The 27,841-nt window shown below is 37.7% G+C and overlaps 1 protein-coding gene and 1 long non-coding RNA gene across 8 annotated transcripts in view; one reads left to right on the top strand and one right to left on the bottom strand.

The window, feature by feature from the left end:
- cnot2 (CCR4-NOT transcription complex, subunit 2) overlaps positions 1-16,317 on the bottom strand; it is a 149,448-nt gene extending 133,131 nt beyond the window's left edge. For 2 of the 5 annotated variants that reach the window (XM_043709755.1, XM_043709754.1), the window contains exons 1-2: positions 15,945-16,226; positions 13,534-13,630 (exon numbers count right to left, since the gene is read on the bottom strand). In XM_043709755.1, coding sequence (XP_043565690.1) covers positions 13,534-13,630; positions 15,945-16,129 — 282 coding nt within the window. In that variant the 5' untranslated portion in view covers positions 16,130-16,226. The other 3 variants (XM_043709756.1, XM_043709757.1, XM_043709758.1) reach the window with 3 other exon arrangements.
- A 19-nt stretch (positions 16,318-16,336) lies between these two features.
- Positions 16,337-27,841, top strand: part of LOC122559766 — a 24,732-nt gene continuing 13,227 nt past the window's right edge. For 2 of the 3 annotated variants that reach the window (XR_006314549.1, XR_006314551.1), the window contains exons 1-2: positions 16,393-16,611; positions 17,003-17,058. This is a non-coding gene — a long non-coding RNA (uncharacterized LOC122559766). The other variant, XR_006314550.1, reaches the window with a different exon arrangement.

Raw genomic sequence — 27,841 nt, forward strand, 5'->3', positions numbered from 1 at the left:
ATGTTTTTTGATGGTAAGCATTTAAAAAGTTTTAAAAACTGCTAAGGCATTAAAGTTAACATTGTAGAGGATGAAAGTATGGCAAAGCTGTTAAATATTTTACATCATTTTCTCAATAAAAAATATTCCAAATGCAAAACTGCAGATGTACTGGAAAGTGATGTGAAAAACAATTAGAGATCATTGTAAAATAGAAGTTTGTGTCCAAATAAAATAGCAACAGTAAAGGTTTGCAGCCTTGATAGTTAAGACTGGTGCAGGACATCAGAAATGAAACTGCAGGAAAACAGTAAAGATATGATGGGGCACTGACCTAGAACATAACAAATCTCCATAAAATTACAAATCTTTGTAAACACACAGAAGATAGGAGGACCTAATTCCTCTCAATACAATGAGATAACAAAATAACTACTGACCAATTACTTTAAAGCTTGCTACAGAAACTTATTCAGAATTTTAAATCAACACTAGTCAACTTTTGATATGCATAAGCCAATCAAGAACAGCAAGTTTGGATTTCTTTAAAGCAAGTTGGTTTGATAATGTATTGAGAAAAGTACACTGATTTGATAAAAGAAATATAGATTAGTTCCTATGGTAGGTGTATATTAATCAGGAGGAGTAGGCCATTCAGGCCTTTGAGCCTGCTCTGCCATTCCGTAAGATGATGACTGATCTGACTGCAACCACAAATACACATTTCCATCTACTCCTGATAACTTTTCATTTCCTTGAACTTAACAAGATTTACCTCTACCATTAAACTATTCAAAGATCCTGTTCTTCTCTGCTTTTGAGGGAGAGTTCCAAAACTCACTTCTCTCCAAAAAAACTTTTGTCTAATCTCCATGTTTACTTGGTGACCCCTGATTTTTAAACAATGGCACCTAGCCACACAAGAGGAAACATCCACACAAGACCCCTCAAGATTTTAGATGTTTCAACCAAGTCACCTCTTGCCCTTTTAGACTCAAACCTAGTCCATCCAACCTTTCTTCATACGACAACCTGACATTCCAGGAATTAATCTCAAACCTCCACTGAAGTGCTTCTGACAAATTTATGTCCTTCTTTAAATAAGATCAATCGATAATGTGTGTAGTACTTCAAGTGAGGTTTTATAAGTGCATTGCATAACTGAAGTATAACCTCCATACTCTTCCCCTTGCGATAATTAATGACATTTATAGCTTTCTTAATTTCTGGTTTACCTGCACTCTAACTTTTCAAGATTCATGCACAAGGACACCCAGGTCCCTCGACATTTCAGACCTTGGCAATTTTTCACTCATTAGGTTAGGACCAAAAAAAAGGGGGTTTTATTCTTCCTGCCAAAATGGATAATTTCACAATTACCCACATAATACTCCACTAGTCACATATTTGCTCATTCACTTAATCAATCAATCAATATTATTGCAATCTTCATGTATCCTCTTCACAACTTACCTTATCCTTGTGTCAGCAGCAAATTTTCCATCATCCAAGTTATTTATATAAACTATAAACACAGTTGAGATCCCAGCACCAATCCCTCTGACACATTACTCAGTACAGCTTGCCAGCCTTAAAATAAAGCCCATTCACACTTACACTCCACTTCCTGTTAGCCATCCAATCTTCTATCTGTGCCAATGTGCCAACTGCTATACCATGAAATTTTATTTTTCACAACAATCTTTAACGTGACACCTGATCAAATACATTCTGGAAATCTAAGTACACCACAACCACACCCAACTGATTCATTAAATCCAATTTCCGTTTCACAAAACCATGTTGTCACTGCCTGATTATCTCACACTTCTCCAAGTGCCCTGATAAGAATAGCTTTCAACATTTTAACTGGCCTGTAGTTTTCTGCTTTATGTCTCCCTCACCTTTTAAATAAAGGATTCACATTCACTAAAGTCCAATCTAATGGAAGTGTCCCCAAATCAGGGGAGTTTTAGAAAATTAAAACCAAGGGGAACTCGAGATTGACAACAAATGATCCATCATCAGAATGAATAAAAAAAGTTCCTTGGAAGTGCAAATGAATGAAGGTAAACCCAATCTAATAGACAATTGTAGAATATAGATTTTAAAAGTCTTAGGATACGTCAAACAGTTTGGGTGCCTCGTTAAAATTAATATATTCAACTTATAAAAAGCACTCAGTTATCACTAATAAAAATGAGAGGGACTGGAGATATTACATTTATTTGAGCTAGAACAGAGACAGTCAAGATGAAACTTGGAGGTTTTTTTTTTAAAAAGCTACCAAGCATTTTGTTATATTATTAACAAAAGACTATTTTTCCTGCTATGAGAACTATTGATAAGGGGTTATGTAAAATAATCACTGAGAAATTAGGAGAACTTTTATTCTACAGCAAATTATTAAAGCTTAAAAGTGTCTTACTGGAGCCAGTAGTTGAAATAATGCTTAAATCTGGTTGCGTTGTTTTCTGAGGTTCAACCCGAGTAGACAAGAGGAAAGAGCCAGAAGCATGGACACAGAGTGTTTTAAGTGGAAAAATGAACATATAAAATAGGGGAAGATTCAGGCTTAATGAGAATGTGCAGCACAAAAGGGACAAGTTTTAGATTGCTCTGGCAAAGAGCCAGGATAAGCACAATGGTTGAATGGGCTCCTTTAGATCAGTAAACTTCAAGAGCTCAAAAGCATGTACATCAAGATTTTAAAGATATGTAACATTTCAATCTTTAAGGTATTCAAAGCTAGAATCCCATATTTCATTACTCCAGGTGAACCACAATCAAACACAGTATCGTATAGTCTGGCAAAAATACTAAATATTCAACATCAAACAGTAGAAGTAGTGATACAGTCGGGAAAATTAGTTCCATATTCAGTTAAGAAAGAGTATTTTCTTTACAAAGTCTCAAGCATACAAATAAATCAAGTGATAGATGAATGAACACAATGTAGATATGACCAAATAGCCAGAAATTCCAAATCTTCGCTTCTCAGAATTGGTATGTTATGCAGTTGCAATTAACTGGAACTTGATTTAAAAGCACTTTGGATTCCAGCCGCGCATTTCTTTCTCAGTGCCAAAAGAACAAAAAAAAAGAGGGTTACCACAATAAAAGTGGGTGCTCAAATGTCCATTTTCCCAATTTCTCAGCTAAAAAGATACACAAGACAGAATCACTCATAACATGTTAACAAGAGAGGGAATATTTTTATTTCCTTTCATTTTCTTAAAAATACACAATTTTTTTCAAGTTAATGGAAGGAATTTTCTAAAATGTTCCAAATGAACGTCAGGTTCAAAGGTTATCACTGTAGTAAATCTGTAAATAGGCTCTTCCTCTTTTTTTCTCTTGCACAGAAGTCACATTTTTCCTTTAGCTTTTCAACATCAGGACACAACAAGACTCAAGGTCCAGAATAGAAAACGTGTAATTTTCCAAAGCGTATTTTTGTTTCAAAACTTTAAATATAACCAGTGGTCCAACAATATTTTAGGGAACAGAGCACAATGCAGAGAAAAGTGAAAATGAGTGAAAATGAAAATGTAGAGTTTTAAAATTAAAACAACTAGATTAACCAAAATAACATATTTTGGCAGTAAAAACTCTATTGCTGTACTGAATACAATCCCTACACAGTCAGCTGAACCAAACTGAACACAAATGTACTGCTTCCTTCAATTTGCAATGGAGTTTCAATCCCAATATTATACCAAGCATTAAAACTGGTTAATTTCATCTAATGAACTATTTACTTTGCTTCAACTCCTTCCGAAAACCTTACATGTTACATCATTGTTTCACAACACCATTTTTGTCAGCCTTATCAGCTCTGTCTTACATGCAAAATAGTTCAAAATTCTACCACCGACTATCTTTCTATCCATTATGTTCATTCTTGCCACACCTGTTTAAAAACCTTTCATTGTTTTTCTGAACCTCTGCAACTTCCACCAGCCTTTCGTTTTCTAATGTTCGCCTTCGTAAGAAATAGGAGCAGGAGTAAGTCATCTGGCCCCTCAAGACTGTTCCACCATTCAATATTATCATGACTGATCTTTTTGTGAACTCAGTTCCACTTACCCACCTGCTCACCAGAATCTTTAATTGCTTTACTGTTCAAAAATCTACCTTTGCCTTAAAGACACTGAACAAGGTAGCCTCAACTACTTCACTGGGCAAGGACTTCCAGAGATTCACAACTCTTAGGGGTGAAGAAGGTTCTCCTCAACTCAATCCTAAATCTGCTCCCCCTTGTAGACGCTCTGCCCCTAGTTCTAGTTTCACCTACCATTGGAAACAACTTTCCTACTTTGCTTATCTATTCCCTTCATAATTTTGTGTGTTTCTATAAGATTCCCCCTCATTCTTCTAAATTCCGATGACAATAGTCACAGTCAACTCAATCTCTCCTCATACACTAACCCTCTTCCCTCTGGAATCAATCTAGTGAACCTCCTCTGCATCCCCTCCAGTGCCAGTACATCCTTTCTCAATTAAGGAGATAGTACTCCAGGTGTGCCCTCACCAGAACCCTATGCAGCTGCAGCAGAACCTCCCTGATTTTAAAATCCATCCAACTAGCAATGGAGGACAATATTCCATTTGCCTTCTTAATTATATGCTGCACCACAAACCAACATTTTGCGATTCGTGCACAAGGACACCCAGGTCCCTCTGCACAGCATCATGCTGTAATTTTTCACCATTTAAAATTTCAGCCAATTTTGCTATTAATCCTATCAAAATAGATGACCTCACATTTACCAACATTGTATTCCATGTGCCAGATCCTTGTCCACTCACTTAACCTATCTATGTTGCTCTGCATACTTTGTGTCCTCTACACACTTTGCTCTGCTACTCATCTTAGTGTTATCTGCAAACTTTGACACTGCACAGTACCTTTTTATATTCTACATTTTTGTGTTATGTTTTCCATTATTTTGATCACACCATGAACATGTTGCAATCTAATCGTATAGGTCTAAAATAATGCAAGTGCATTCAATTTTACATTTAACAAAATCTGAGTTTGGACTGTCATCTACTTTGGCTATTCTGAGTCCAAATATTTTCTACAACTTTGACGTCTAGAAGATGTAACTAAGACACAAGTAACAACTTTAATTTGAGCATTGTCAGGATCCTTGTTTACAAATTTCAAAGTATTCAATGTCATCAAATATCATAATCTTCATTTTGTTTAATTTCATTTTGCCCAACTATATAAACTCAAACTAATAGCATTAGCTAAACTCTTACTTAATCTCCCTATGGTTTAATTTACTTTTACGTGGAACAAAAGCAAACTAGATCTGAAGCATGCCATTTAGATTATTTTTTAGGTCCAAATCAAAAGGAAACTACACAAGGCAACTGCTCCCAAAAAGCACAAAGGTTTGCTTTTGTGATTTTGTTTAGGGAAAAGCATTGGTCAGAACACTAAAAAACAAAATGCGCCCTTCAAAGTCAAGCAAACACAAGTCCTCAGTTTAATATCTCCTCCAACATTCCTTCAGTTCAAATGAGAGTCTAGCCCTGGAGTGAGACTTGAAACCACAACTTTCTGATTCAGAAGCAGTGCTACCAGACAAATTCAATGCTTTATGTTCATTCGGATTAGATAAACTTTTGGATTAAATAATAATAATAATAATAATAATAATATCATCTTTTGGAATGCTAATAATAATAATAATAATAATAATAATAATAATAATAATAATAATAATAATAATAATAATAATAATAATAATAATAATAATATCATCTTTTGGAATGCTATCAAAGGAGGAAAATTCAAATAATTTTCAAGCAGACACTATGTCAAATCAATCTTTAGTTCAATCAATGTCTGGAAAGAGAGTCACCTTTCCACAAAAACAATGAATCCAGCAGCTAAAAATTATCTTCTTCTGACACAGCTTCTGGACCTCAAATCATTCAAGTACCAACTAATCTACCAGGTTAAGCAACTACCTAACCATTCATGGACAGAAGTGCAGAAAAGGCTCATAAAAATACAATCGAATCAATATAATTTATATAGTTTTTAAAAATTACACATTACACCTTACCAACATATTTTTATCCTGAACTTAGGTATGAGCAACGAGTGCAATAAGGAAAAATGATCAAATCCATTTGAAGAAACAACAGACAGCAGATATACTCAAACATTGCTTCGATATGGAATAACTAAGGTCATCAAAACCTTATCATTAAAACCTTAACCTTAACCTTAAAACCTTGTCATCATTGTTAAAAGGTCATCAAAACCTCTTTTGAAGGTTACTTTAACAGTTTTAACCACAATTGTACTTCAACTGGAAGTACATGATCGCCATTAATTACCTTAATAGACCTTGCATTCTTTAAAGTTGTTGTTTTTAAACTTGCGTGGGGGTTACCTGGCAAACTCCTGAAGACACTAGTCTGACATTTTGAATGATTTGACTGTTGACCGCTCACAGACATCAGAGTCATAGAGTAATAAGGAATCAGACGCTTCAGTCCAATCAGTCCGTGGCAAACATAATCCCAATAAACTGGTCCCACCTGCCTGCATTTGGTGCATATCCCTCCAACATTTTTTATTTATGTACTTATTCACTTGCATCCAATATTTCCCCTGGAAGTTCATTCCACACATGACCACTGTGTATAAATTGCCTCCATGTCTTTTTTATATTTTTCTCCTCTCACCTTAAAAATGGCCCCACCAGGAAAAGGCACGTGCCATTCACCTTACTTATACTTCTCATGATTTTGTAAACCTCTATAAAGGTAACCACCTGACTACCTACACTCCATTGAAAGAAGTCCCAGCCTTTCCTTATAACTCAAACCTTCCATTCCAAACAACATCCTGCTAAATCTCTTCTGAACCATCTCCAGCTTAATAATATCCTTCCGACAACAGGGCAAACAGAACTGGACACAGCACTCCAGAAGAGGCCTCATCAACATCCTATACAACCTCAACATGATGTTCCTACTCCTCTACTCAATGATCTGAGCAATAAAGGCAAGCATGCTAAAGGATCTATATTAGATGCAAACTTCAAAAGAATTATGTACCTGAATCCCTAAGTCTCTCTCTGTTCTACAACATGTATCCATAATCCTGCCCTTCTTGATTTTACCAAAATGCAATAACTCACATTTATCCAATTTTAAACTCCATCTGCCACTCTTCAGCCACATTTTGAAATGCATACGGATATGTATTCAGCAACACGAACAACAAGCTATGTTAGCAAGTATAGAAAACTGAAATAGATCTGATGACTGATGAACAAAAATTTGAAAACTTTGCACAGATTCAGGATTTTAGAAGGTTGCTTTAAAAGTGCATATCTTGTTATTCAACAATTTTCATCATTTAAATTATGTAAAATACAAATTTTAAGATCATGCCTAAATAACAAAGGGTGCGATATCATTTGATTTGAAAGAAACTTGATTAAGTTCTTTGATCAGTTACAGTTCACAGAAAATTCAATAATTCAAATTAAGCAACATAGCCAACACAAACTGGGGATTTAATGTAGACAAAAATTTGAATCACATAATTCCCATCATAACATCAAATTAAAAGTAAGTCTTTGATGTCCAAACTTTATTCTGTACACAATATTATTGCTTGATACATTGATTATAACTTATTAAAAATTGTTTGTTGCCCATTGATGATGGACATTACAATACTGATCAACAAATATATATAACTTGTTGGATTTCACTGTAGAAATAACTGAGGCTAACAGCGCCCACTATAATTGAAGTGCAAATTGGACACTGTCAGCAGCTATACCTAAACAGTTAAATGTGAAAATCAGGAAGCTGCTGTCTCAGATGTATAGCTGCTTCAGGAGCTGTGCCACGCTGGGAAGTCATCAAGACACTCATCAAACAATATTCAGCCACTACACCTGCCTGATAAGCTCACAGAAAAAGCTATGTGAAAGGAAACTTTTAACATTTTGATAGACCTTACTTACTACCAAACAGTCTTTGGAAAACAGATACTGAACTTTACAATTAGAGAGCTACAATCCTTTAGAGGTTAATTATTCAAAAAATATTATATTTTTTGAAAAACTGTCTCATCACTTCCTCAATTCTTTATTTCTCTGTCTTCATTTCATTTTATTTATTTGATGGTAGACTTAGAATATTTGACACTTCCTGGTTCAAACACTACTTTGTCATATTAATTCTTCAAACTGACTGATTCAAGAAATACACTGTGCATAGACGCAGCTGCAAAATGGTATTGCTTTGCAAAATTGTTCACAAAATATTTGGGAATACACAAATATTTGTAAATGAACACTGTTGAGGGTGGAACCCAGCACAGAGTTTGTACATACAGTAATATCTAAGATACTTTAACCTTTTTCAAAAAGTGTAGTTTATTCTCTAGAAATGTTATTATTTCAAATTGCATTTAACAATGACGTTGAAGACACAGTGGCCATCAAATTCAAAAATCTTTATGTGCAGACAGTATAGCAGATCAAACCAACACTAGGCCTATCAAAGTACCAGAAAAGAGTCATGATAGGAGAATGGTCTCCTTTTCTAATGCATCATACTATGAGACAGCTTTTATGGGACCTACAATGTGATCCAAACTCTGCTTCCTGCAGACAGCTGTTGCAGTAGTTTGGTATACCAAAACTTACAAGTAAAAATAAATCTAAGAAATTGTAAGGAAGAGGAGAGATGATGAAAATAATGAGTAAATTCAACAAATGCATCTTCAATCCAAAACAATTTCCTATTTTTGTTCCTTAAAATTATAACTTTGAACAGACAATATTGGTTTACATATTTCCTACGTGCATACTAAACACTATAACTTTGAACAGACAATATTGGTTTACATATTTCCTACGTGCATACTAAACACTAAGTTATCTGTTGACATTTTATGAGCTATTCAGCTGAACTCAGTACAGTGTGAACCTAACATTGATATGGATTAGAAAAGATACATTTCAAAACATTCATACTGTGGAAACAATGTAATAATCTTACCTCAGACACTAAAAGGTTTTGAACATTAGCCTACTAGCATTCTAAAGAGTCTCAAAAGTTTAAACTGCGTGAATTGCAACAGACTATCATAAATCCCAATAAATTCTTTCAGTAAGTAGATCTGCTACAATTTAAAAATCTGACATTTTTGCCTGTAATGGAATCATTCAAAATTTGAAGCTTAACACCTGTAGCTTATATTCAGACTAATTGTGACCGTGCATTTCTCAGAGAATTTGCTCACCCATGTTCACACACTTGTCTTTCTACCAAAACAGCATGCGTATCACGAAGATCATGAAACTTAATATTCAATTGTTTACATATACGGCATAAAAAATTATATTTAAGAAGTTTCACACACTTTATATTCATTAAATAAAATGCAAAACAAGTTAAGGATAGGCAAAGATGTCATGGTTTATAACAGTGGTTTCAGGAATCCAGCATAAATTTTATTAATGTGAATTATGAAAAAATCCTGTTAAGTGCCACCATTTCTTCCTGATTTGTGCTTCCTGTGGAAGTTCTGCTCCAGGAACTAAAATTCATAAACTTAATCATCTACTTTCCAGATCCTCAAAGCTGCCCAAAACATATGAACAAGGGGAAAAAAATCTCTTATGGAAGTTAGCATTTTATAATTGCACCTATTGTATTTTTGAATTATTGTTTGGAAACTCAAAATTCCAGTAAGTCAATTAATCTTGGCAGTAATTCTGAGTCTTTAGAAATTAGAGATCGACATTCTCACTTTATCTCATCACCAACTACTTTTATGTTGAAGGATGATAAAACGATCATAATATTAGACAGGTATGCAAACATATATAGTAGGTATATAACTGATGAGATTTTAAACTATGAGGCTGAGAAAATTCAATTTAATGTTGAATAAACTCCATCTGTGCTGGTTCTGGAACTACCAAGCTCCTGGCATCAAGTGTTATTATGGTTGGCAAATTAGACAAACTGCTCAGCACTTACCAGCAGTCAGTTCTCAGAACGTAAGCCTTAATCTGCAGCAGTGACTAAATTCACTACTTTTGCACAAGACGAGAGAATATAATCCAAATAACCTTGAAATCAACGTGCCCCTTTATTCAACCATGACTTAACATTTCTAAGGGAATGTTAAATGTCAAAACAATTCTCAATGAAGAGCAGATTTTAAAATAGGTATCAGTAATGCTATAAACTAAGCAGCAAAAGTCATTTGGGGCCACAAAAGTATTTTAATTTTTAAACATTTTTTTAAATGTGGTTAGTAGTTGATTTCAATGAAACATAAAATCCCACCTGCTCTTGAAATGTGTCATAACATCTCTGAACAGGATGGTTAGAAAATATCTAGAACAACTCAACTGAAAATAGCACCAAGTAAATAAATGTAAAAATGAAGCAGTAGGAGAAATAAAATGTTGTAAGGAAATATTCCTTTCAATTGAAACAAATTTTTCAGGAAGCAAGTCACACAATAATTCAGGTTGTTTTAATAGAATTTAGATACAAACATATATCTAATTAAAAACAGAACCAAAAAAATTGAGCAAAAAAATTAACAATCAAAAAAAACTTCAGATTACAATGTATTCTGATGAAAGGTCACTGATCTGAAACATTTAACCTTGTTTCTCCCTCTGCAAAGGTAACCTGCCATGCTGATTATTTCCAGCATTTTCTGTTTTTATTTCCAATTCGAAACATTCTTTCATTCAAGGTAATAGACATCTGCAAAATAAATAGTTGGATCCAGCAACTTGCACCATGTCTAGACTTTTAACAAATAATTGGATGAATTGTGTGCTTAGATCGAGAGTTATCAAAGTACACAGCAAAGTGTTAGAGGTCCTACAACATCACAAAAACAAAGCAACCAAAGATATATCATGTATTATACAAAATTGAAAAGGCGCTTTTTTTTTTCTCAACTTACTTTTGAAAGACAAGAATAAAATTTTAGATTTTCCTACAGGAGACTAAATGGGTACAAGATATAGTGGGGAAAAAAACACATTCTATGAAACAGGTTGGCCAAAAATCCAAATTTTCTTTTTGTTTTTCATTATGAACTGGGCAGAATTGTGTCAGAAGTACAAAAACAATTATACAATTTAAGCAAATTTTCAATTTGCTCCCAGTCCGGTTTGATTGTAATCTTGTACACTGTTGAATAGATATCTCCAATCTAGAACTGAAGGTACAATCTAGAACTAAAGGCAACATTACTTTTCTGACCCTCACGGATAAATACTATCATAAGTATGTCTCCCAGACGTACAACAATAAAAGCTTGGTCAATTACAAGTTGCTGTAAGAGCAAAGAGTAATCCTGCTGCCTGCCAAACTTCACCAAAAAAAGCATGTCATTACTATTTGTGAGGCCTTGCAGTGTGCAAAATGGCTGATACATCTGCCTACTTAACAAGTGCACTTCAAAGTAACTTGAACATGAAATGTTTTTACACAAGGCACCACATTCATGCAGTTTTTAAACTTTGAAAACATTGAAATGCAATCAAATTCAGATGAAACCTCTTACGTTGTACTCAGAAAAGGATTCTGGCTTTTGCAGATTGCTGAATACAGAACACGTTTGTTGAAACAAAAACAGAAAAGAAGGTTTTCTATTCTCTTCCACTAATAAAACTGCAGCCCCTTTCAACCCTACTGCAATAAAGCTCATTTCCTTCAATTATCATTGACTGACTAGAGCACACCAGAATCTAGAAAATATCTCTACTTCCAAATTGATTGTAGTTTGTTATTCCAAATAAATTTAAACTGGTAAAGAAAATGTCCAATACAATATAAATTCTATTCAACAACCACAAATCCTTTGTTCTATGCCTAGATTAAACTTAGGGTGAAATGTTCACCATGAATGCCATGGTCATATATGTAACAGGTCCAGAATTTAGTTAGTTTTTCTCTCAAAGAATGGTGGCCTGTTAATTCAAACAGACACACATGCAGTGTTAAAAGTTTCGTACCTAGCCTTTTTTTGTACTGAAATATAGATTGTGTTTTTTTCAAAAATACAAAATCCTTCTCTTGACGTGGGTGATGTTTGCAATGCTGTATGTATTTTAAGTCGATCCCAATTGCATGAGAAGATGGATAAAGGACCTTTTCCTTGACCAGCTGCATTTTTTGAACTTCAGCAATAGGGATAGATAGAATTAGAGACACTTACTTTATTATTATCCCACGAGATCAAATCTCAAAAGACTGATCCATTAACTGTCTCTTTACATATGGCCAAAAGCAAGACTGGTGTCACCTCAACATACCATTCAGATATATGGCACAGTGCGCACCACAAGACCAGGCAAAGACAAATTTTGAATAACCTTACTGAATTTACAAAAACAAATCCCTGAAGGGTTCAAGCTCAAATTTGTTGATACAAGATAAGGGCAATAACTAAAACCAAAAAAATTAATCTAACATAGCAAACTATGCTTATAAGAATATAGGAGCAAATTAAGCCATTGGGCCCATCAAGTCTGCTCCACCAGTCAATCACGGTTGATATGTTTCTCAACCCCATTGTCCTGCCTTCTTCCCATAATCCTTGATCCCCTTACTAATCAACCCAGTACAAGATACAAAAAGCAGATCCCCACAATTTCATGCCGACTCTTCTTGACATCCATACAGAGTACCAAACATTCTGAATTTCATGAGACATTTAAACTCCAATAAAAATCAAATCTGAGAAGCTCCACCACAAACTCACCTGAACTAATTCAGTGTTAACTCCTACATTGACACAGACTCTTGCTAGCTATCATGTTCCTCATCATCATCACTAACAAAATGCTTCTGCCACGCCACCAATTAACAGAACAGCTTTTCACTTCACTTACAATGATTGCTGCACTGAAACTAGCAATAAATTCTTCAGTGTTAAAAAGAATTTTGGTACACATCATTTCATACAAATAACACTTATCTAGTTACAATATAATTTAACTTTCTTTTGAAAAAGAATTCAGCTTGCCATCACAATGGATTTAATCCAAGTTAAGGGAAAAATTCATTGTATGCAGCAATGTTGCAGTTTGTAAATTGACAGATGGGAAGTGGCAACTGACTTTTACCTAAGCCTACAATAGTACAAACAAAGAGATTTGGTAGCTTGCATCCTGCTGAGTTGTATTTCCAAGCTGCCATTTAAAAAAATACCAAATGCACAATGATGAAAATTCAACCTTACTTAATTGACATGAGCTTAATTTGATGTCTACTATCAGAATCAGCATCTTAATGAAGAACTAAAAACAGAGGACGATATTAGCAATTCCATTGAAGAACATTCTCCAAGAGTTTAACATTTTTAGCCAACTGCAGTTTAGAATTACATTTCCCATAATAAAATGTATAACAATATATGTCACTACAGCTGCAACATCATATGAATTCTGATTCAAACCTTTCCAAGGAGAGGTGAAGTTGGTTAATTCAGATTCTAGAAATTCCAAGTCAACCACTTGCCATGAAAGTACGTCTTAAGAAGTCATGAAAAACTGGTACGGCTGTGGGTTGGTCTACAATATTTGAGCAAGAATAAGGATGAAGATGCCATTCTTCACTTTAAAAAAAGAAGAGAGTGTCACAGTGAAAAAACAAAATAGTTATGTTGCCAGTTATCTTCAAATGAACTATTACTATTGAAGTAATCAAACTTTTTGATCTTGAAAAACCAAGTATACTACGCATTAGTCCGTTATAAAGTTTTATTCTTTCCCGATAGTATACCCTTTAACATAACACCAAAATCATTGAGAATGTATTCCAATCTTCAATTCTACTCAACATTGAAGTAGGAGTAAATGGTACTCAATGTAGCATCTTCAAATCATATGTTTCAATTATTCAAATGAAGTGGCTAGGAATCTTGCGAACCAAAGAATTTTTACTCTGGTCTTTCATTAAAGGTCAAATGTTTTACCCCTTATGCAAGATCACAGAATATCCTGTCAACTTATCTCACAATTTGCTGAAAGCTTCAATAACCCTTAGGGCTTCATTATTTAATGCAGCAGCAATACTTCTTAATCAATCACTGAAAGATTGTCCTAGCATTGCCACCAGTAATGGACCTGTTCTAAACTCTAACTGTGGCGCAGATCCAATTGGAAGATATCAAATTGATCTCTCCAGATGTAACCCACACTTGAAAGGACTAAACCAAACAGTTGCGCTGGGTGTGTTCCGAATTACATGCACAAAATTCAACATGCTGACAAACCCATATACTGTACTGCTTTACTGAAATCCTAGTGACAACCAGAGTTCAATAGGGCAGCATTTCTTCAGTCAATACAATGAGCCATTAGTACACTAGTTTTGAGCAACCTCTTTCATCTTCTGGAGAGGAGAAAAACAGGACTAAGAATATTAAAACACTATTAATTGAAACATTTGAGAGCATGTAAAAGCTTGAGTCATAAAGATACAATTATGGTTGTAGTAGTGCCCCAATTAAATAGCAAGAGCTACATGATGTAATGGCAAGATTCTCACACACCTGAAAGATAGTCTCAAAATTGTAATATAGAGAAAAAGGGTAAAACATCCACTGAACAGTACCATAGTACTACAAGTTCAAATGTGAGAATGCCCACTTACTGTAATAATATTATATCTTTTAATTATAGGTAATATATGTATACATACAACTATGAAAACGTTCTTTCTTATTAAGAATATAATCCTTCATGTGGTGCTATCAAAATAATTGAGCATGAAAGTGAATATAGAAGTTATAAAAGTTCTATTTGTTTAGCAAAGTCAGCACAAATTAGCAATGTTGCTGATGTACAAGTACTACAATTTTAAATCAAATGGGCATATCCTACCATGTCTATAACTACTGCTTTGATACCCATAGTGCTCATTTAAAAGTTTGTAATTGTTAACATATCCAATTATTCTGCAAAGCTATAAGATCTTGTTTGAAGTTTGTTTCAAGTTGTTCATCATTTACAAAAAAACAAATCTATTCCTTCCTTCTTTAAACCAAGGATTTATGCTATGCCAGAAGTACTTAAACATAGTTTGACATCCAATCTTTATTTGTAAATATCAACCCATATCCCTCAAATATTTCTGACAATCTAGAAAAATTATAAGGTGAATCATTTCCCAAATTAAAACATTTATTGAAGTAGTTGAAATTTGGTAGATTTAGAAAACGAGATTCCTAGTGTGATAGCCCAATATGATTCAATACCTGTCCACTTTAAAATTTCAGAAAAAAATAACAGGTAAAATTAATAACAGCAAAATATTATTTGGAATAATAAAATTGAATTATAACGTCTAGATGTTCAGCTCTTTCCATCATAAGTAGGTTAGAAGCAAAACATTTGAAACGTGCGCTAATAAGTAATGGTAGCCACTGAAGCAAGATCCTCATCGCCAACTAGATTTTTTTTAAAATGTCATTTGCCCTTGGCTGTGCAATACAATTCTGAGACGATCGCCATGCCTTACGTTGTGAATGGACCCGAGGAACTTTCTACAAACAATGGTGTCAGCATGGAACAAAACTATGTTTGAAACAAAATATAAATACAACTTCCACCAGCAACTTAAAACAGACAAGTTGCATCCAAAAGGAAAACAAGTAAACATTGTCTGACTGCTTTTAAAAAACTGAACCAGTAACAGATATATCACGACTACACCAAATTTCTGAAATTGAGCTGAGAACCAATGGGAAATTTGTAGTTATAACTGCGGAAACGCCAGGCACACCGCTCGGCTCTTGTGGTGTAAAATGTATCCCGATGAAGATGATGATGAGGATGATGATGTAAAGTGTGAAGAGGAGGGCGAAAGTCGGATGCAAGGCCCAGTGACCTGGGGTGTATGTGTGCGCGCAGGGGTCGGGATCTTACTCTGCTCCCTGGCTCCTCGTTGCTTGGGTTGGCCTGTCCGCTTTTTTTTGACGGTACTCGATTAAACCAGAGAGAGAGAGAGAGAGAGAGAGGGGGGGGGGGTATAGTGGAGAGGGAGACTCAGTCAGAGCCCAGACAAAAAAAAGGCACAGCAGCCGCCCAAGATCTGCACGGTCAGCCCGCATACCCCGCCGCCGCGCTCGGCAACATTTTCATCGAAAAAGTTGCCGCCGATGCCGAAGGGACGGAGCTCTGGCGGCTCCGAGCGAGAAATAAAGAAAGAAAACGTTAAAACTTACCGCATGAATTATCTCCTAAAATAACTCCAAGATGGCTGTGTATTGCACCGGGGATGCTGGGTGCTGCCCTTTACCCTATGACCTTTGGCCTCCCTCCTCTGGAAGCAGGCGAAAGGACGACAACACAAAACAAACAGGTGGAGGCGAGTAACGGAAGAACCGTTTCCATTTCTTATTATCGGGTTCTGCTTTCACTTCTTTCTTCCCTCTCTTGTTTGGAAACCTTCATTGTGTATTTTACATTCGTGCATCATGAGATTTTTTTTTGACAACATTGCGCCAAAATCTCGACAGTTGTGCTGAGGGAGAGGGTTTGTGAGGCCTGGAGCTGGTGATAAATGTGTCTTGGACTGAAAAATCATCCTTGTGTATGTTTTACTCTATTTCTGTCTCGAACTGTTTTCGCCACTTCTAAATGATATGCGAATGGCGCAGAACTTTTAACTGAGACTGCATACCAGTTTAGCAAAAGACTATCCATTTCTACCTGTCGTCAGTATGCAGTAAATTTGCCTTTTGGGGAATTTTTCTATACCTCGATATTCAAAAATGTGGAAGTTATGTCATTTAAGAAGTGGTTTGCTATGTATTTTCTCGGCATAGAAATAGTTTTGAATTTTTTTATTAGTTGCATCTGTGAGGTTTGTGTAATTGCATTGGTGTTAATCTTTGAAATTTACTTGTACTGGTGTGATCGTTTATCTATTGTCCAACTGTAATCTTATTTTGATTCATGATTTGATTAATATTACATAACAGACGGCTGCAACTAGAAACAAAGCAGTAATGGAGGATTTGTGATGGTGTCATAAATTGTAAGTATAATATTTAACGTAACCAGGATCTAAAAATTCAGTACTGTACTTAAATTTGTTTGCTACTTAAAATATCTATTGTTATTTCATATAATGACAGTTGCCTACTATTTTTGAGGTTTTCTTTAGCAGTTTTGAAAATGATATTGATAGTAACAGATGTGAAGGCAACAGTGACTTTAACTGTGGAGATACACAGCATAACACAGCTGATACTGTCCAATAAAGTATATTTAGCAAATATCCCATTCAAATAAATGAATAATTTGAATAAGCTTCAATATTCAGTGAGCGCAAATCTATTGTTTTTTCAAATCGTACAATTTTATGCGTGCAGTATGCTGCAAAGGCCAGCCAGTTGAGTGAAATATAAGTACATGCTGTCCAGACTACCAGCTTCTAATTGTCGCATTATTTATTATCAGATCCAAATAATAGTAAATCTAGGTACTGGTAAATATCTATAGAATTATAGATAGAGACAATGACTACAAAACTGTAATTAAAACGTTAAAATGCCAAGAACAAAAGTACACTCACCTGCTAACCCAAAATCTGATTACAAAAATAATAAGATTGCAGCTATCAAATCTGATATTATAGTGACTTAAATTGTAGTTGTTTTCTAATCAACTTGTTTAGAGATGTTATTTCTCATCTCTGGAGCTGGTCAGACTTGAACCTGGGCCTCCTGGCTCAGAGGTAGGGGCACTACCACTGTGCCACAAGCACTACATACATTGTAACACCATATTGGATTTTTACCTATTTTTCTAATCAACCTGTCCAGAGATCTTATTAAACACCTCTGAGGCAGATGGGGCTTGAAACCAGACTTCTTGGTCCAGGGGTACTATCACTGCACCATAAAAGGGCCCTCAATTTGACCGATTTTTCCCAATCAACCTATTCAGTGATGTTATTACACTCCTCTGGAGCAAGTGTGACTTGAATCTGGCCCTCCTGGCTCAGAGGTAGAGGCATATCACTGTACCACGAGCTTAAGTTTAAGATGCAACACCACACTGGCTTTTTAATTAGAACCGTTAAACACAAAAATATGCACCATCGAGGAAACCATGTGAAATTTACGCATCATTAGTCTTAGCTGGAGTTTTGTGTACGTTATGTACAGAACATCTTAGAAAGATGTCAAGTCCTCAGGCGGGCGACAAAGGAGATTTGCCAAGATAGTAACTGATTGTGCTGGAACAGATACAAAGGAGATTTACCATAGTGTTGACTGAGCAGAGTTTTTTTTAGTAAGGACAGATTGGATAGACAAGAGTTGTTTTTCTTGGAGCAGATGAGACAGGACATGATTGAAAGATATTAAATTATGAGGGGCATAGATAGTGTAGCAGGAAGGCAGGTGGCACCACAATGACAAGCTCTGGCTGTTAATGCCAATATTATTGCTGTGAAGTGCCATTTTACGAAATGGGAAGAAATGGAGATCAAATGGCCAGTCAATTAGAGTCATGGAGATGTACAGCACGGAAACAGACCCTTCAGTCCAACCCGTCCATGCTGACCAGATATCCCAACCCAATCTAGAGCCACTTGCCAGCACCTGGCCCATATCCCTCCAAACTCTTCCTATTCATATCCAGATGCCTTTTAAATGTTGCAATTGTACCAACCTCCACCACTTCCTCTGGCAGCTCATTCCATACACGCACCACCCTCTGCATGAAAAAGTTGCCCTTGGGTCTCTTTTATATCTTTCCCCTCTCACCCTAAACCTATGCCCTCTAGTTCTGGACTCCCTGACCCCAAGGGAAAAGATTTTGTCTATTTATCCTACCTATGCCCTTCATAATTTTGTAAACCTCTATAAGGTCACCCGTCAGCCTCCAACGCTCCAGGGAAAACAGCCCTAGCCTGTTCAGCCTCTTCCTATAGCTCAAATCCTCCAACCCTGGCAACATCCAGCAGCGGTTAGCACTGCTGCCTCACAGCGCCAGAGACCCGAGTTCAATTCCCGCCTCAGGCGACTGACTGTGTGGAGTTTGCACGTTCTCCCCGTGTCTGCGTGGGTTTCCTCTGGGTGCTCCGGTTTCCTCCCACAGTCCAAAGATGTGCAGGTCAGGTGAATTGGCCATACTAAATTGCCCGTAGTGTTAGGTAAGGGGTAAATGTAGGGGTATGGGTGGGTTGCGCTTCGGCGGGTCGGTGTGGACTTGTTGGGCCGAAGGGCCTGTTTCCACACTGTAATGTAATCTAATCTAATCCTTGTAAATCTTTTCTGAACCCTTTCAAGTTTCACAATGTCTTTCCGATAGGACGGAGACCAGAATTGCATGCAGTATTCCAACAGTGGCCTAACCAATGTCCTGTACAGCTGCAACATGACTTCCCAACTCCTGTACTCAATGCTTTGACCAATAAAGCAAAGCATACCAAATGCTGCCTTCACTATCCGATCTACCTGTGACTCCACTTTCAAGGAGCTGTGAACCTGCATTCCAAGATCTCTTGTTCAGTAACACTCCCTAGGTCCTGACCATTAAGTATATAAGTCCTGCTAAGATTTGCTTTCCCAAAATGTAGCACTGAACATTTATCTGAATTAAACTCCATTTGCCACTCCTCAGCCCATTGGCTCATCTGGTCAAGATCCCGTTGTAATCTAAGATAACCTTCTTCTCTGTCTACTACACCTCCAATTTTGGTGTAATCTGCAAACTTACTAACTATGTCTCTTATGCTCACATCCAAATCATTTATATAAATGATGAAAAGTAGTGGACCCAGCACCAATCCTTGTGACATTCCACTGGTCACAGGCCTCCAGTCTGAAAAACAACCCTCCACCACCACCCTCTGTCTTCTACCTTTGAGCCAGTTCTGCATCCAAATGGCTAGTATTCCATGAGATATAACCTTGCTAACCATTTTCCCATGGGGAACCTTGTTGAATGCCTAACTGAACTCCATATAGATCATGTCCACCATTCTGCCATCATCAATCCTCTTTGTTACTTCTTCAAAAAACTCAAACAAGTTTGTGAGACATTTATTAAAATTGGAATACTTATCAACAGAAATATTAGGTGGTAGAGAAATGTCTTTTAACTCTGCAAAGGTTTGAAATTCACTTGTTTAATAACTTTAAAGAGACTATTGTTTATACGACTACCACTCTTCAGGAATTTTGGAGAGTTTTCAGATGAGAATTTAACCTGAAAATGTGTTGCTGGAAAAGCACAGCAGGTCCGGCAGCATCCAAGGAACAGGAGAATTGACGTTTCGGGCATAAACCCTTCTTCAGGAAGAAGGGCTTATGCCCGAAACGTCGATTCTCCTGTTCCTTGGATGCTGCCGGACCTGCTGCGCTTTTCCAGCAACACATTTTCAGCTCTGATCTCCAGCATCTGCAGTCCTCACTTTCTCCTAGATGAGAATTTAAGACTGTTTCATTAGAACTTAATACTACAATCATACATTTTTAGAAATAATTCATACAACTGGTAAAGACAGTATTATGGCGGGTGCTATTCAAGAGCAAGTATGAATGAAACAGAATGCCATGATCAGAATAAACTTGCGTAGAATGCGGTTGTTCGGAAAATTGGTGCATATTCTATATAAATAAATTATTACAGATGATGTAGCTTTGAAATGGTGTTCAGAACAATGTTATATTTAAAGAAGATGCAAATACCTCTTCAGGATACCTTTGCATTTTTACTTGTGCAGAAGGTGTGATGAAAACTGTGTTATATATTATGTTTTTGAAATTTGGATTTGAAAATATATGTAGATGGTCGTGAATCAATTCTGTGAAGGATTTTTTCTTCTTAAAAAGTCAGAAAGGCACTTTTTAACAATGATTAAATACGTTATTTCTAAGAAGGCAGATAAGAACTAGGAGTGGGAGGAGCCCATCTGGCTCTCTGAGCCTGTGCCACCATTCAGTAGGATCATGGCTGATCTTTTCATGGACTCAGCTCCACTTACCCGCCCTCTCACTGTATCCCTTGTTTTTTGAACAATAAAGAAATTATCTATCTTAGCTTTAAAAATATTTACTGAAGTAGCATCAACTACTTCACTGGGCAGGGAATTCTGTAGATTTACAACCCTCTAGATGAAGAAATTCTTTCTCAATTCAGTCCTAAATCTGCTTTCTCTAATTTCGAGACTATGCCCTCTCATCCTAGTTTCACCTGCCAGTGGAACCATCATCTCTTCTTCAATCTTATCTATTCCCTTCATAATTGTATATGTTTCAATAAGATCCCCTCTCATTCTTCTAAATTCCAATGAATATAGTCCCAGTCTACTCAGTTTCTCCTCATAAGCCAACCCCCTCAACTCTGGAATCAACCTAGTGAACCTTCTCTGCAGCCCCGCTAGTGCCAGTACATCCTTTCTTAAGTAAGGAGACCAAAACTGCACACAGTAGTCCAGGTGTGGTCTTGCCAGCACCCTATACAGCTGTGACATAACCTTCCTGCTTTTAAACCCATTCCCTTTGCAGTGAAGGGCAAAATTCCATTTGTCTTCCTAATTACTTGTTGTACCTGCAGACCAACCCTCTGTGATTCATGCACAAGGACACCCAGGTCCCACTGCATAGCAGCATGCTGCAAATTCTTACCATTCAAGTAATAGTCCTTTTTACTGTTACTCCTACCAAAATGGATGACTTCACATTTATTAACATTTTACTCCGTCTGCCAGACCTTTGCCCATTCACTTGAAGTATCTATGTTCCTCTGCAAAGTTTCACAGTCCTCTGCCACTTAGTGCCATCTGTAAACTTTAACACACTACATTTGGTCCCCAACTCCAAATCATGTATAAAAATTGTGAATAATTGCAGTCCCAACACTGATCCCTAAGGCACACCACTAGTGAACAGTGATTGCCAACAGCATTCATTTATCCTCACTCTTTGCTTCCTGCTCATCAACCAATTCTCTCTCCATGCTAATACTTTACCCATAATGCCATGCATCTTTATCTTGTGCAGAAGCCTGTTGTGCGGCACCTTGTCGAAGGCCTTTTGGAAATCTAGGTACATCATATCTACTGGGTCACCATTGTCCACCTTGCTCATAATGTCTTCATAGAATTCTAAAAGCTTAATTAGGTATGACCTGCCCTTCATGAACCCATGCTGCATCTGCTCAACACGACAATTTCTATCTAGCTTCTTGCTGTTTCTTCCTTGATAATAGATTCGAGCGTCTTCCCCACTGCAGAAGTTAAGCTTACCTGTCTATAATTCCCCATCTTTTGTCTACCTCTCTTTTTAAACAGTGATGCTACATTTGCTGTTTTCCAATCTGCTGGAATTGCCCCAGAGTCCAGCGAATTTTGGAAAATTACAAGTGCACTTGTTATTTCTCCCACCATCTCTTTTAGTACCCTGGGATGCATTCCATCAGGGCCAGGAGATCTATCTATCTTTAGCTCCATTAGCTTGCCAAACACTACCTCTTCCATAATAATAATTGTTTCTAGGTCCTCACCTACCTTTGTCTCTTTGACAGTTACTGGCATGTTATTAGTGTCTTCAACACAAAATACCTATTCAATGCCTCGGCCATTTCATATAATCACATAACTAAATGTCCCTTCTCATCCTCTAAAGGACCAATGTTTCTTCAACCACTCTTTATATAGAAACCTTTGCTATCTGTCTTTATATTCTGTGCTAGTTTGTTTCACATATTCTATCTTGTTTTTCTTCATAGCTCTTTTTGTGGCTTTCTGTTGACCTTTGAAGTTTTCCCAATCTTATAGTTTCCTGCTGATCTTGGCCACTTTGTATGCCTTCTCTTTCAATTTGATAGCCTCCCTTATTTCCTTAGACACCTATGGCAGATTACCCCTTTTCTTACCGTCCTTCCTTTTCACTGGTGTATACTTTTGCTGAGCACTTTGAAAAATTGCTTTGAAAGTCCTCCTCTGCTCATCACCTGTCCCACCATACAATCTTCATTTCCAGTCTACTTTGGCCAACTTTTCCTTCATCCTATTGTAGTCTCCCTTGTTTAAGCACAGCAACCTGGTATTGCATTTTATCTTCACACTCTCCATCTGTATTCTAAATTCAACCATACTGTGATCGCTCCTTCCAAGAGGATCCCTAACTATGAGGTAATTAATTATTCCCATCACATTACACAGGACCAGATCTAGGAGAGGCTGCTCCCCTGTCGGTGCCTTTACATACTGTTCAAGAAAACTATCGCTGATAAACTCAACGAACTTCTCCTCAAGGCTACCCTGACCATGCTGGTTTGACACATCAACATAGATTAAAATCCCCCATGATAATTGCCATACCATTTTTACAGGCATCAGTTATTTCTTTGGTTATTGCCTGCCCCAATGTGACGTTATTGTTTGATGGCCTGTAGACTGTGCCTATCAGTGACGTCTTAGAATTTCTAATTTCCACCCAAATGGATTCAACCTCATTCTCTGTAGAACCTATATCATGCCTCAGCACTGCTTTGATGTTGTCCTTGGAATATCAGAGCTGCACCACCCCCTCTACCTTCCTGTCTGTCCTCCTGAACAGTCTGGATATTTAACTCCCAGTTGTGACCATCCTGTAGCTATGTCTCAGTAATGGCTAATAAATCATATTAATTTGCGATGTTTTATGCCGTCAACCTTGTTACAAATGTTATGAGCATGCTAACCTGCTGCTTATCTTTTTATTTACCATCCTACTTCCTGCGTTTTTCCCTTCCCTTCCCCCCCCCTCACTAGTTTAAAGTCCTAGTGACCACCCTATTTATCCTTTTCACTAGAACACTGGTTTCAGGTTGTTTCAAGTGAAGACAGTCCCATCAGTACAGGTTCCTCCTGTTATGAAACTGATGCCAATGCCCCATGACATGAAACCCGTCAAGATTTTATAAACCCGTATAAAGTCAACCTTCAGCCTCTGATACTCCAGAGAAAATAGCTCCAGCCTATTCAGTCTCTCCTTATAATTCAAACCCTCCAACACTGGCAACGTCTTTGCAAATCTTTTCTGAAGCATTTCAAGTTTCACAACGTCTTTCCTAGAGTCATAGAGATGTACAGCATGGAAACAGACCCTTCGGTCCAACCCGTCCATGCCAACCAGATATCCCAACCCAATCTAGTCCCACCTGCCAGCACCCAGCCCATATCCCTCCAAACCCTTCCTATTCATATACCCATCCAAATGCCTCTTAAATGTTGCAATTGTACCAGCCTCCACCACAGCCTCTGGCAGCTCATTCCATAGACGTACCACCCTCTGCGTGAAAATGTTGCCCCTTAGGTCTCTTTTATATCTTTCCCCTCTCTTCTGAACCCTTTCAAGTTTCACAACATCTTTCCGATAGGAAGGAGACCAGAATTGCACGCACTCAATACTCTGACCAATAAAGGAAAGCATATCAAAGACCTTCTTCACTATCCTATCTACCTGCGACACCACTTTCAAGGAGCTATGAACCTGTACTCCAAGGTCTCATTGTTTAGCAACACTCCTTTCCATTAAGTGTATAAGTCCTGCTAGGATTTGCTTTCCTAAAATGCAGCATCTCGCATTTATCTGAATTAAACTCCATCTGCCACTTCTCAGCCCATTGGCCCATCTGGTCAAGATCCTGTTGTAATCTGAGGTAACCCTCTTCGCTGTCCATTACACCTCCAACTTTGGTGTCATCTGCAAACTTACTAACAATACCTCGTATGCTTGCATCCAAATCATTTATGTAAATGACAAAACGTAGAGGGCACAGCACCGATCCTTGTGGCACTCCACTGGTCACAGGCCTCCAGTCTGAAAAACAATCCTCCACCACCACCCTCTGTCTTGTACCTTTGAGCCAGTTCTGTATCCAATTGGCTAGTTCTCCCTGTATTCCATGCTAATCGGTCTCCCATGGGGTACCTTGTCGCACGCCTTACTGAAGTCCATATAGATCACATCTACTGCTCTGCCCTCATCAATCTTCTTTGTTACTTCTTCAAAAAACTCAATCAAGTTTGTGAGGCATGATTTCCCATGCACAAAGCCATGTTGACTATCCCGAATCAGTCCTTGCCTTTCCAAATACATGTACATCCTGTCCATCAGGATTCCCACCAACAACTTGCCCACCACTGAGGTCAGGCTCGGTGGCTTGTTCCCTGGCTTGTCTTTACTGCCCTTCTTAAACAGTGGCACCATGTTTACCAACCTCCAGTCTTCTGGCACCTCACCTGTGACTATCAATGATACAAATATCTCAACAAGAGGCCCAGCAATCACTCCTCTAGCTTCTCACAGAGTTCTTGGGTACACCTGATCAGGTCTTGGGGATTTATCCACCTTTAACCATTTCAAGGCATCTAGCACTTCCTCCTCTGTAATCTGGACATTTTGCAAGATGTCACCATCTATTTCCCTACAGTCTATATCTTCCATATCCTTTCCACAGCAAATCCTGTAGCAGAAAGACCAGAATTGACCACAGTATTCCAAAAGTGTCCTAACCCGTATCCTGTACAGCCACACCATTACATCCGAACTCACATACTCAATGCGGAGGGAGAAAGTGAGGACAGTAAATGCTGGAAATCAGCGTTAAAAAAAATGTGGTTCTGGAAAAGTACAGCTGGTCAGGCAGCATCCGAGGAGCAGGAGCGTTGATGTTTCGAGCATAAGCTCTTCATCTACTTTCCTGATGAAGAGCCTATACTCGAAACATCAACTCTCCTGCTCCTCCGATGCTGTCTGACTGACTGTGCTGTTCCAGCGCTACACTTTTTGACTCCCATACTCAATCTACTGACCAATGAATGCAAGCATACTATACGCCTTCTTCACTACCCAGTCTACCTGCAAACCTGCTTTCAAGGTCTCTTTGTTCACGAACACTCCCCATGAGCCTACCATTAAGTGTATAAGTCCTGCTCTGATTTACCTTACCAAACTGCAGCATCTTACATTACCCAAATTAAACTCCATCTGCCATCCCTCTGCCCATCTGTTCAAGGTCCCCCTTCTTTACTGTCCACTACACCACCAATTTTGGTGTCAGCTTCAAACTTACTAACCATTAGTCCTAGATTCGCATCCAAGTCATTTATACAAATGACAAGAAGCAGTGGACCCACTACTGATCTGTGTGGCATGCTGCTGGTAAAACAACCTCCGCCACCACTCTGTCTTGACCTTCCAACCAATTTTGTGTCCAAATATCTAGCTCTGCCTGGATTCCATATGATCTAACTTTGCCAACCAGTCTACTATGAGGAACTTTGTCAAACACCTTACTGAAGTTCATGTAGACAACATCTACAGTTCTGCCTTCATTAATCTTCTTTGTTACTTTTCAAAAAACTCAATCATGTTAGTGAGACATGATGTCCTACGCACAAAGCCATATCGACTATCCCTAATCAGTCCTTGCCTTTCCAAATAATGTAAATCCTGTCCCTCAGAATCCCCTCGAACAACTTCCCCACCACTGACATCAGGGTTACCAGTCTATTGTTCTCCTGGTTTTTTCTTACCACCTTTCTTAAGTAATGACACCGCATTAGCCACCCTCCAGTCTTCTGGGATCTCACCCATAGCTATTGATGATACAAATATCCCGGCAAGGGGCCCAGTAATCACTCCCCTAGCTTCCCACAAAGTTCTGGAAAGCACCCGATCAGGTGCCAGGGATTTATCCATGTTAATGCATTTTAAAACATCCAGCATCTCCTCCTCTGTAATATGGACACTTCTCAACATTATTACTGTTTATTTTCCCCAGGTTCTCTAGCTTTCATGTCCTTTCTCCACAGTAAATACTGACGCGAAATATTCATATAGTGTCTCATCCATCTCCTATGGTTCCACACACAGACAACCTTGTTGATCTTTAAAGGGCCCTGTTCTCTCCCTCGTTATCCTTTTGCCCTTAAAGTATTTGTAGAATTTCTTTGGATTCTGCATAACCCTATTTTCCAAAGCTATCTCATGCCCTTTTTGCCATCCTAATTCCTCTCATGATGAGGGATTGCCTTGATCCCAGTTGTCTATCCCTGCCATTTGCCTCCTTTTTTTGACGAGAGCCTCAATTTCTGTAATCATCCAATATTCCCCCACACCTACCTCCCCAAAACTTGCCTTTTTAACATTATCAGACATTTTTTTATTGTATTATGCCCCAATTTGCTGCTGACCCTTGTTTCCTCTGCCTTCCACTTCTGCTTGCTATTTTTCTGTCTCTCTTTTCCACCTTTGTTTCCCTCATTCTCATTTCTTTGATCAAATTTCCATCCTGTTGCCACCTCTGTTTAAAACAATCTCCCACAGAAAAGCCTCTACAATAATATTGGTCCTAGTCCCGCTTGTATGCAAACTGTCCAGCTTGTATAAATCCCATCTTCCCAGAATCAGTCCAGTGCCTCTAGAATGTAAATCCCTCTTCCTACCCCATCCCTCCAGACATATGTTCAACCAGTCAGTTCCCCTGTTCCTGATGTCAATAGCAACTGGCACTGGAAATGATCCTGTGATTACTGCTTTTTAAAATTGTATTTCATAGCTCCCTAAATTATAATAGTCAGCATGGTTTTGTGAAGGGCAGGCATAGTCAGCATGGTTTTGTGAAGGGCAGGTCGTGCCTCACAAACCTTATTGAATTCTTTGAGAAGGTGACTAAGGAGGTGGACGAGGGTAAAGCGGTAGATGTGGTGTATATGGATTTTAGTAAGGCGTTTGATAAGGTTCCCCATGGTAGACTACTGCAAAAAATACGGAGGTATGGCATTGAGAGTGAGTTGGAGGTTTGGATTAGGA

The sequence above is a fragment of the Chiloscyllium plagiosum genome, chromosome 19 (assembly GCF_004010195.1).
Source record: "Chiloscyllium plagiosum isolate BGI_BamShark_2017 chromosome 19, ASM401019v2, whole genome shotgun sequence".
Lineage (NCBI taxonomy): Eukaryota > Metazoa > Chordata > Chondrichthyes > Orectolobiformes > Hemiscylliidae > Chiloscyllium > Chiloscyllium plagiosum.